The following is an 11,845-nucleotide window of genomic DNA, read 5'->3' as shown; positions in this document are numbered from 1 at the left end:
TTATCACAACAATGAAACATTGCAATCAGAGGCAATAACACGTATCTCTACATTTCTTACACTTAGTGTAAAAAATGAAACTTAGAAAACACTCAGTTTAATCATATTGAAACTATGATTGGATTTTATTTACACAACTTTTATTTAAGGTGAAGTTATAGATTGATTCAACTTTTAATTGATAGCTTTTGATAATTTAAACACTTCAAAAGATACATGCCTAACTTGAAATTTATGATTTTAATTTGTATTATCTATTCATCATAAATCAAAATATATGAATAATACATTGAATTGAAATCAAACTTCCTTATACTTAATGCTTCCTTATACTTATTATCCTTAAACATGAAAGTATTTTTTTTGGTCAACCTCAAAGGTAAATAAAAAAAAAAAAAAAAAAAAGATTTATCTATAAAAATAAATATAAATTCTGTTAATTGCAAAATAAGGTTGAACAAACAACAGTGATACAATAAAAAATGATAAAACAAAAATCAAATTTTATCAAGATAACTTGTTACAAACTATTTTTCTTGAAACATAATGATATAAAAAATTTTAATATAAAGTTTTTCTGTAAATATGTACAAAATATAAACAGATATCTTACAAGTATTTAACACCATTTCTGTCAATTGTGAATGTAGTGATTTGAGAATAATTTTTTGACGAACAAACAAACAAATTATTGCTTTTTAATGCAAGGTTAAGACTGTACTTTGGAATATCAAATGATTTTTTATACTCATTTTTTTCTTCAAATAAAATTGTTCTGCATATGATAACATTAATCTTTAACTCGAAAACTAAAACCCTAAGCAGTTTTTCAATTGCAAAGTTTGATCTAGATCCTTTAACCTTATCTATCCAGTAAAAAACCTCAATGTTATCAATGGCAACTAGACAAACCCCAGGATTTTCATTTACAAATTGTGGTATATAACTTAGCACATTTATAAAATCTGAAGTAGAATTACAAACAAATTTGTAAAAACGACTTAAACAATCTTTTACAAAAGAGTCAATGTCTAATTCACAGTTATTACTCTCTGTAAATAATTTTATACGATTCTCCAACAATGTAATAAGTCGAATTGCAGGAAATTTATAAGCCAGGTCTATTACAATTGCAGTATAGTTCATTCCTTTAATACATAAATTGTTCCACTCTTTGGGCATTATAGTGTTAACAATTAAGTTAAGCATAAGTTCTGTTTTTCCACAACTTTCATTTCCAGCAAACTCAGCAAAAAAAATGTCATCTTTTTGTTTATAAAATATTTTCCCATCAAGATTGGATAAATTTGGTTTATCACATAACCGATTAAACAACTAGAAATAAAAATCAAGAAAATCAAAAACATTTTAAATATACTAACCTCACTAGTGCCGACAGTGGAGAGGAGGCAACTACAATCAAGGAGACTCATTTTACTTTTTAACTTGTTGTTCTTAACTCAATTAATCTGAAACATGAAATTTAAAGAAAAAGAGAAAAAGTATGATATGGAATAGTTACAACAACTTTTTTTACATATTGCCTTTCCTGGCTAACCTGTTGTGCAGATCAAGACTTAGTATTTTTATTGTTATACAACCACTTGAAGGGTGACTATCCAAGGTCTATGAGCTTCTCTTATTCCACTTATAAAAATGCACGTTTATGTCATTCTTTCTTTAAGATATGCTTATCTCACTCAACAAAGTTTAAGTTTACCATTAAAAATTTAATGGTAAACTTATTAAAAATTTAATGGTAAACATATTAAAAATTTAATGGTAAATATTACTTTTTTTAGCAAGATATGCAGAGTTCAATCCTGTCAAATAGTATCGCACTTGACTTTTTTCTCTGCTGTGCAGAGATACAAGTCAAGTAGTTGTGTCATACTTGATGTCATACTTGAATAAAAAAAATACAATATAGAAACCTGTCTAAACAACACAAGTGTACATACAACATAATTCTTTAAAAAAAAAGTATATATATATATATGTTAAAATATAATTTATATACTTTAATTGTTATTTAATTAAATTTCGACTCCAGACAATTTTTCATACAATGAAGAATAATCAAAAAAGTCAAAACAAAAAATGCTTTTGAAAATAAATCAGTACAAAATATTATTTGACTTTAAATAATGTTAGTACTCTCCCTTAACTCAAAAGTTTGAATAATTTTTTTAAAATTTCCTAGAAAATTTTTTTTTCATTTTAAAGCAGTTAAGTTGAGAATGGATTTATCAAAACAAATGGTCAGTTAAAAAATAACACAAAAAAATAGATTGCCAGCTAATAACAACTGCATACTTTTTTTACCTTAACTTTAAATTAGTACTAAAACGTCAGGGATACTACTTAGACAAAAAATTTTCTTCGGATTTTTTTTTCCATGTAAAACCTTTAATAAAAATAGTTTTTGTGCTTGATTTAACTTTGTGAAACAAATGAACGATTAAACTTTTTTATAGAACTTTTACAAATATAATTATTTTAATTTTTATAAATCAAGTTTTAACTAAGTAATTAAATAATAACTAAGTAAATACTATTATTGGTAGTAAATACTATTAGTAGTAAATTCTCATTAGTAAAAACTCATGCGAAACTTAGTGTAATTAAGTTTTGCTAATATATACATTCAGAGATTTTTATTTATCAGTTTCGATAAATAAAGCAACAGTTATATTATTTAATATGAATTAAAATAATAACACAATTGCTTTCAAATAATTTGTCTTTTGTTTATTCTATTTATCTAGTTTAAAATCCAGATTTTGACAGCAAAATTATTTTTGTCGCCTACCTGAACAGCTGTTTCAGAAATCATGTTTGGTATCGCGGATTTTGTAATTTATTAGGTACTTAGTCCGGTGCACTTTGCATCGCTAAGCGGAAATAGGATTTTGTACTGTCACGATAATTTTGGTCCGCCGATAAAAATGATCCCGGACTAAATTTCTCAGAAAATATATATCCGCCCGGATAATTTTTTTCTGAAAAAATTGGTCTGAGCTAGAAAAAATTGGTCCGTAAAAAAATTTAGTTTGCATGTGTGTATATATTTTTAAATTATCATGGAAGACGAGCTCGTTAAAAAAGTTTTTACTTATTTAACTAATAAGAAATACCCTGATGGAAGTTTAGATGGCGAAAAACGAATAATTAGAAAAAAGGCTTTAAAGTTTATAATTTCTGAAGGAGGGGAATTACTATATAAGTATAAAAAGAAAGACAAGGTAACTAGTTACGTAACAGAGTTAACTCGGTAAAAGAAAGACAAGGTCTTTTTTTTTTTTTAAAAATAAAAGTTTTTAAGTAAAAGAAAGACTAGGTCTTTTTTCTTGTCTTTTTTTTATCGAGTTAATTCTGTAATATATAAATATTGGTAACAAGGTAATATACAAATATTGTTAATTCGATGCTTGGATTATCAAAATTTATTTATAACAATTATTTATTCTAAAATAAATATTATAACCTATTATTTGTACATAATTTTTATTTTTTTTAGATTTTAAAACATAGATTAATGATAATGTTAATGAATATTTTAATCTGCTAAAATTTAGCATAATAAAATATTCATTACTTAGCCTAAATCATCAAATTTAGCGTAAATTTGAAATTGCTGCATGCTAAATTTTAAATGAGGAAATGAATTATAAATTAACATACATATAACATGGTAATATAACTCAAAAAAATAGTTTAGAATTTTAGTTTTTATTTCTGCTTTACAAATTTAATTAATTATTATTTTTTTCAGTATTTTTGCCATACCTTATAGATGGCATAATTTTAATAACTAAATATAATAAAATAAGTTATAAAAAGACAAGCAATTGTAAATGGTTTGACTTATAGTTTAAAAAATGAATAATTATGAGATCATTTTATTATCATAAATTGGTATATTAAAATAAATTATATAAAGATATTAAATTAATACTTGTATGTGATGTTTTTTTAAAAGGAACTACTTCTGCGATACATCATAAATCATGATGAAAGAACAAAAATATTAATTGCTTGCCATGTCCATCCTACTTCTGGCCATATGGGTAAAACAAGAACATTGGGCAGGATAAAAGAGCGTTTCATGTGGCACGGAATGGTAAAAAATGTCCATGAGTTGGTAATATAGTTTTTGTATTATGTATTATCAGAAAATTATGATTTTTTCTAATAATTATAATAAGGTATTGCTATACCATTTTAAATTCTGTTTAAGCTTATATCATGTGATGTATGCCAAAGAATGAATAGAAAATTAAACTGCGGGAAACCAGAGATGCACCCAATAAAGGTGAAGGCTCCATGGTATATGGTTGGCATAGATTTTGTTGGCCCACTCAGTCCAATTAGTGAAGATGGTTGTAAATATATTTTAACTATTAGTGACTATTTTTCAAAGTGGGTTGAAGTAATACCCACTAAAGACAAAATGGCAGTTACAGTCGCAAGATGTCTATTCAAGGTATTGCATTTTTATTTTTGTTATTGTTTTAGCATCCTTGCTAAATGCAACCTTTCTGTGTATCAAGTTATTGGGTCCTAATTGTTTGCATTTTTTATATTCTATAGTTCCAAACAACCTTTCAAACAAAATTCCAGACATGCATACTTTTCTTCCCCGATTTTAGCCACTTCATTTCACCACCACTTTCTTTCATAATTTCTGATCATATCTTAAACATCAACAAAAAAGAAAAACTTAAATAAAGGTAAAATAATATTATAGTCTTATATCTTTCTAAAGAGATCAAAAGTGATGATCTTGAAAAGAGATTAGAAATACTTGGTGTATCTGATAAGGGCCGTTGTTATTATTCTTGGATATAGTTAATTGATTTTAGAATCTTGATTTTACCTTATTAAATAAATCATATTTTCTTATGATTTATGTGTCTCTAATTTTTATTAGCATCTATGTAACATCATGGTGTGCATATATATAGTACTTTTATAATAAGTCTATCATTCAGGTTTTCATGAGGTTGGGAGTGCCAAGAGTTTTGCTGTCTGATAATGGTACTGAATTTTGTAATGAACTTAATAATACACTTAATGTGTTGCTTGGTATAAAGAAAAGGCTCACAACACCATATCACCCACAAGTAAGTTAAATTTAAAAAAGTTCTTAAATAGGTTAATAAAGAAATACGATATTAATATCTCAAGTTATTTAGTCAATTAGGTCAATTAGTTTAAATTACTTAAATAATAAAACAAATTTTTTTTTGATTTAAGGCTAATGGACTCGATGAACGATTTAATCAAACTTTGCAGAATATGCTAGTCAAATATGTATCCTCTAAAAAAGAACAATGGAGTATTTTTCTAGATACCTGTGCATTTGCGTACAATACATCTTGTCATGACTCTACAAAGTTCACACCATTTCAACTGATGTATGGTCGACAAGCATATCTTCCAATTGATGTAGATTTCCAGACAGAATCTTTGGAAGAATTAAGTTCAAATTATTTTAAATTAAAGGAGCCTGACATGGCACAAAGTGAATATAAGTTAGTGTTGGAAGAAGCTGAACAAAATATTTTAAAAGCTCAAGTAAGGCAAAAAAAAAATTATGACAAAAAGCACTCGAAACCTGGAGTCTTTATAATCAATTCATTAGTACTAAAATTAAATCATAGACGTAAAAAAACTAAAGGAGGCAAATTAAATGATAGATTTGTAGGCCCATATAAAATACTTAGTTGCCTTCCTCATGGAGTATACAAACTTCAAGATAATAAAGGTGTTACAATTCGTGCTACTGGCAGTCATCTCAAAATTTATAAACCTTCAGACCCTACTTTACAAAATTGCAAAACATATTTGGTTGATTATAGCTCTTCTGATAAAGAAAGTTTTGATAATCAATGTTTTAATGATGAAGTGATTTCTCCGGATTCCTCAGTCTTTATTGAATCATCAGACTCAATATCAGAAAATGAACCAAATAATGATAATTATGAGGATTTAAATGAAACTCCTCAAAAATCAAGTATCTCTGGTAATGGCTCACCTTCAATAGATGCATTAAACTATGCTCATGAGTGCTCCAAAGATAATATAAATTGTACCAATGTTGATGATACATATTCAGAAGTAAAAATAGAAGATGAAATCTATCAAATTAATTTGGTTTGTTCATGCAAAAATAGGTGTGCTACAAAAAGATGCTCTTGCAAACAGTTCGGTGTGGTATGCAAAAGTCATTGCCACCCAAATAGAATATGTGTAAATAGGCAAAAAGCTTTTCAAGCAGAACTTATTTGTCTTGAAGAAGAAGCAAATACAGAAGAAGAGACAGTTTCTATTGGTCTTTTTCAAACTAGAAAAATAATACTTTCAGTAGATGATAAAAATATTTTGATGAATGGTGGATGGCTAAATGATACAATCATTTATGCTGGAATGCAAATGCTTAAAGATGCTTTTCCTCATTTATCAGGGTTTCAAGATCCCATTTTACAGGTCACAAATAGTTTAGAGGTTCAAAAAGATAAAGAGTTTATTCAGTGTCTGAATTACAACGGAATGCATTGGATCACTATAGCAACACTAGGCTGTACACAGGGGATTGTCAGGGTTTATGACAGTTTGCATAATAAGTTAACATTGTTGCTGAAGAACACAGTTGCTAATCTTTTGTGCTCTACCACTAACAAAATTAAAATTGAATATGTAAATGTTCAGTATCAGTTAGGTTCAGATGACTGTGGACTTTTTGCTCTTGCAAATGCTTGTGAACTTTGCTTTGGCAGAGATCCATCCATTATAAAGTACACACAGGAAGATATGAGAAAACATTTGTTAAAGTCATTTGAAAAATTAGAGTTGACACAGTTTCCATCTAAGCTGCGGAGAGTTTCACAACAAATTTCAAAGGTTGAGTTTTTAGATATATATTGCAGTTGCAGAATGCCAAGCAATGAAAAACCAATGATACAATGTGGGTTATGCAAGGAATGGTTTCATATAGAATGTGTTGAAGCGCCAAAAACAGTGATATGCAATAATCTTTTATGGTGTTGCGGTTGTAAATAACTTTATTTTGGTCTAATATTATCATATATTGTTATATAACAACAATATATATATATATATATATATATATATATATATATATATATATATATATATATATATATATATATATATATATATATATGTATATATATATATATATATATATTGTTATATAAGTTGTTGTTCTTTGCTATTTATATATTTTATGTTAGATAGTAAGTGCACAGCAGCCTTGATCAATTATCGGTTTATACCTTGGTTTCGCAACCTATTTTAAGTAGAGACCCATTTTTTCTAAAATAATTAAAAAAATCTTATAAAGAGCGGTAAGTATACTTACGGCTCTATAACTATACTTACATATAAACTATCATATATAATAGTTTTATTATGGTTTGACTAAAATAAAGAAAGGTTTGAATTAATGTACCAGATAGATTGAGATAAAATAATTCTTATAAAAAAAAGTTCTTACTAAAATATTCCAATAGATCCAAAGTGATTTGTCCAGATAATTTTGAATAAATCATATGAAAAACTTATGGCACGAAAACTCGTATTAGTATAACTGGTTTATTTTTTTCAAATAGTCATGTAAGACCTAGTCCAATAAGAAGATTTATGGTGATTACTAAACAAAAAAATGAGCTCAAGATAGAAACAATGAGTTTTTCAAAAGTTTTTTAGTGAGAGTGTCAATAAGTTAGAGTTAAAAGTTTTGCTTTTTAGTGAGAGTTCCAACAAGTTAGAGTTAAAAGTTTTGCTTTTTAATGAGAGTGCTAACGAGTTAGAGTTAAAAGTTTTGCTTTTTAGTGAGAGTGCCAACAAGTGAGAGTTAAAAGTTTTGCTTTTTAGTTAGTGCCAATAAGTTAGAGTTAAACGTTTTGCTATTTAGTGAGAGTGCCAACAAGTTAGAGTTAAAAGTTTTGGTTTTTTAGTGAGAGTGCCAACAAGTTAGAGTTAAAAGTTTTGCTTTTTAGTTAGTGCCAATAAGTTAGAGTTAAAAGTTTTGCTATTTAGTGAGAGTGCCAACAAGTTAGAGTTAAAAGTTTTAGTTTTTTAGTGAGAGTGCCAACAAGTGAGAGTTAAAAGTTTTGGTTTTTTAGTGAGAGTGCCAACAAGTTAGAGTTAAAAGTTTTAGTTTTTTAGTGAGAGTTTTGTCGATTGTTAGGATTATATTTGTTGATTGTAAGGATTATATACTTTGTATTAATTTTTATTTTATTTTGTTTACAAATATAAAAACCTATTTTTTATGCTTCTTTTTTCATTTCCTTAGTTTGATGATGGAAAATTTGCTGGGAAATATCAAAGTTTATCTAAGTGATGATCAAGTTAACACTAGCAACTATAATAAAAAATAATAACTTTCTTGTTCAGTTTTTGAACAGTTCAACTCCTTTAGGTATATCTAATTATTTAAAATTTAAAATTGGTTGTGTAGTTTTTGTATGTTACTTAAAAATTGAGATAAAAGTTTGCACTTTTCAAATAGTAACAATGATGCATTGCTTCTTCTAGTGGTAAATGGGTATTTGTTCCTGGATTTAGTTGCAGCTATCAGATTTTTATTTACAATTGGTACTAAAATGTAATCTGTTTTCTGATTGGCATATTTAATGACAATCAATAAATTTCAAGTTTGAATGTTTCTTGATTTGGTAGGTGTTTAAAAGAAACCTGCTACTCTCATGGACAAATATGTGTTGTATGTTAAAGAACAAAGCATTACAAGTTGCACGATATGAGCATATTTATAATATATGTATATATATGTATATATATATATATATATATATATGTATAAATTTTTCATAGTCCTGGTTACCAACCCATGGTAATCTTTTATTTTAACAGGGCTGCGGTCTTAGGCTTACGTCACTACTTGTCACTACGTCATTTACAACTACTTCTTTCATTGACAACTATTTGTTTCACGTTTTGCTAGAACAAGAGATGTTAGTTTTTAATCAGAATTAAATAAAACAAAGTTTCCAAATCTAGTTTCAAATATTCATAATGGCAGTCTTTTAAGACTGCCTTTATATAATTTTTTATACACTATGATATTTTATTTGTTTAGATTTAAAATATGTTTAAAATATGATTATGTTTTTTACTTTTAATTAAATTTCTTTTTCTTTAGTTCTACCTTTTGTTTAAATTTCATTGAACTACCTGTTGGAATATGGTTTCAATTTTGTAAATTTTAATGATTTGAAATTTACTATATTGATCATTAGCCAATAGTTAAAGAAAAGAAATTTAACATAAGTAAGGTAAAAATACTTTGTTAACTTGTAACATTGCAGATCAGTTTAACGCTTTTTTGTTTCAATATATTGTACTTGTGATGTTAATAATGAGATTTTTTTAACTTATGATGGTATTATTTTAATTATTTGCCTAATATATTTTTAGATTTAAAATGTTTTCAAAATGATTCGAATGTAGTACATACAGGTACATCTTGGGGTTACCATTAGTAGATCCCCTTTGTTTTTTTAAAGGGTTTTTTTAAGTACATTTATTTGCTGAGCTAAAAACATTAATTGATACAACAATAAATGGATAATATGGATGAATGAAGAATTTGGATAGATAACCAATTATTGAAATAATTTTGAAATAAAATCTTAAAATAAAAAATTTTATACTTGCATATGGCTTATAAATTTAAAAGCAAAGCTTACGTCCAATCCAAGTCTACTTATGTAATACAAACCCTATGAATACTTAAGTAAAATAAATGTAAGGCAAAAAAAAAGCAAATACCGATGTATATACACAAAGTTTTTCTAGAAAAGTTACGTACATAATACATAAAAAGTCCTATAATACGTATTATTACGTTTAAAAGATACGTATTTAAAACATCTTTCCATACATAAAAAGTCCTACAATACGTATTAATACAGGGTTCGTAGCAAACTTGGAAAACATCGAAAATTGGTTCATTTTGGCAATAGTCAGGGAATTATTAATTTTTAATTAGATAGTCAGGGAATTTTGATAGAGAAAGTGACTTATTTTATAATTATGGTGTTTTTTTCTCTAACTGATACCATACAGTTAAGATTAGGCTTTTATTGTAATTATTTGTTTTGACAATCCTAAAATGTCATTTATAACATATCCAATATAGCCGATGGCTTATTTAAATGTAATTCCGAGTTAAAAATAGTCAGGAAAATTGATTGATTTTTAAAAAAATCAGGGAAATTTATATGAAAAATTGTCTACGAACCCTGTCATACGTTTAAAAGATACGTATTTAAAATATCAGCCGCTAAAAATACCCTAAATTATACAAAACACGCACAAGTACGAATTAAATATTTACAATTTTGTTTGGGCTGTTACATTTAAACAATTAGAAAACACTTATATAACTTTGTAGAATACACTAACAATTTACATTAGGCATCGACCTATGGACTAACTGATTTTTTCAATATTTAAAATAATCTATTATCAGGCCCGTACCATGAACATTTTTATAGTACCATTTAGGGAGTTGATGACCCCTCTTCCCCCACAATTTAGGCATTATTTTTGCAGTGGTCTGTAATAAGACACTGTAATATGCACTTCTTAGCGTCTCCTTATAAAATAGTCATTAAAAAAAGGTTCTGTCAGTCCTCTCTAGTTTGCACTAACCTAAACTACATTAAATTTTAATGAGCCCACTTGTCACAATACACTAAAATAGTTTTTTAAAGCTAAGCACAAATTTTCAGACATGTCTAAAGCATATGCTGGGCATACAGTATATGCTTTAACTTTCAAAGAAAAGTGCACCAAACAATACTCTAAACTTTCTCAATAGTGGCAACCCAAATCATTTTAGGTACACCTAGAGCAGGATTTCCCAACCGTCTCTAAACCGTCCCCCAAAGTATATATAAAAAAATTTTCATTGACCCATTAGTTAAAATTATTACTCGGTGTAATATTTTATGTACGTACTTTTTATTAAAAATAAAATTTTATATAATGCATTTCTGAAAAGATATGTATATTTTTTCAAACAGAAAAAATAAAAATATTAGAACTAAAATTCATTTTCTGAAATAATATTCAGAGTTTCCTTTTACCTTTTACAAAGTTCTGGAAAGCCATGTAATCAATAAGGAGCTTTGATTCCGGAAAGCCAAGGAATCAATGAGGATGCTTTGTGCATGGATCAAAGCATAGTTTTCCATGGTTACTATCGATGTACCCTAAGGTTTGGTTTTAAGTCTATTATAGTTTGTTCTGAATATTGACGGTTTTCCAGACAAGTTTAAAAATCAGATCAAGCTCTGCTATACTATGATGATAGTGTAGTCTAAATTTAGTCCAAGACGCAAATTTTATGCAACTAGGCAAAGCCATCAAAATCAAGAAGTACAAAGATATGCAAATATCATTAAGTGCTGGGAGAGTGAAAAAGCATAAATCAATGTCCGTAAATTTTAGTTATGAAAAGTTATAAATATGTCAACCGTCGTTTTTTTGAATAATTGATTTCAAAAACCTGTAAAAAAAAATTTATATCAAATTTAATATTTTACACTTTTTCACACGGATCAAAAATTTTACGTAATATTTTGGTCCGATATCAAAACTGCAAAATTTGTGCGCAATTTGTAAAATATTATCACGGATCGTTTTTTTCAAAGCGGACCAAAATTATCAAAAAAATTGATCCGGTGTCGCGTTAAATAAGTAGATCGTTAAATAAGTAGACAGTCAGTTCTGCGCAAGCGTAACGCCTGCGCAGATACAGCTCAAAGCTTCCGTTAGGTAGGTTAAA

General features: G+C 27.3%; 1 protein-coding gene across 1 annotated transcript; it reads right to left on the bottom strand.

Annotated features, from left to right (window-relative positions):
* Positions 1-407: 407 nt before the first annotated feature.
* Positions 408-2,896, bottom strand: LOC101235392 (DNA repair protein XRCC2). The gene is made up of 2 exons (XM_065811373.1): positions 2,813-2,896; positions 408-1,335 (listed from the first exon to the last, which is right to left on the bottom strand). Exons 1-2 carry the CDS (start codon positions 2,834-2,836, stop codon positions 610-612), a joined length of 750 nt encoding a protein of 249 aa, XP_065667445.1. The 5' UTR covers positions 2,837-2,896; the 3' UTR covers positions 408-609.
* Between the last annotated feature and the right edge of the window lie 8,949 nt (positions 2,897-11,845).

This window comes from Hydra vulgaris, chromosome 12, assembly GCF_038396675.1.
Source record: "Hydra vulgaris chromosome 12, alternate assembly HydraT2T_AEP".
Lineage (NCBI taxonomy): Eukaryota > Metazoa > Cnidaria > Hydrozoa > Anthoathecata > Hydridae > Hydra > Hydra vulgaris.
The sequence above is the reverse complement of the archived record's forward strand: the minus strand, read 5'-3'. Positions and strand labels throughout refer to the sequence as shown.

What these genes read in the sequence shown, in the direction of transcription:
- LOC101235392 (XM_065811373.1), bottom strand. Translation starts at nt 2,836, where the DNA reads ATGATTTCTGAAACAGCTGTTCAG. An exon ending in TTTCTGAAACAGCTGTTCAG is followed by an intron (nt 1,336 to 2,812) that starts GTAGGCGACAAA and finishes TTTTATTTCTAG; the next exon opens with TTGTTTAATCGGTTATGTGA.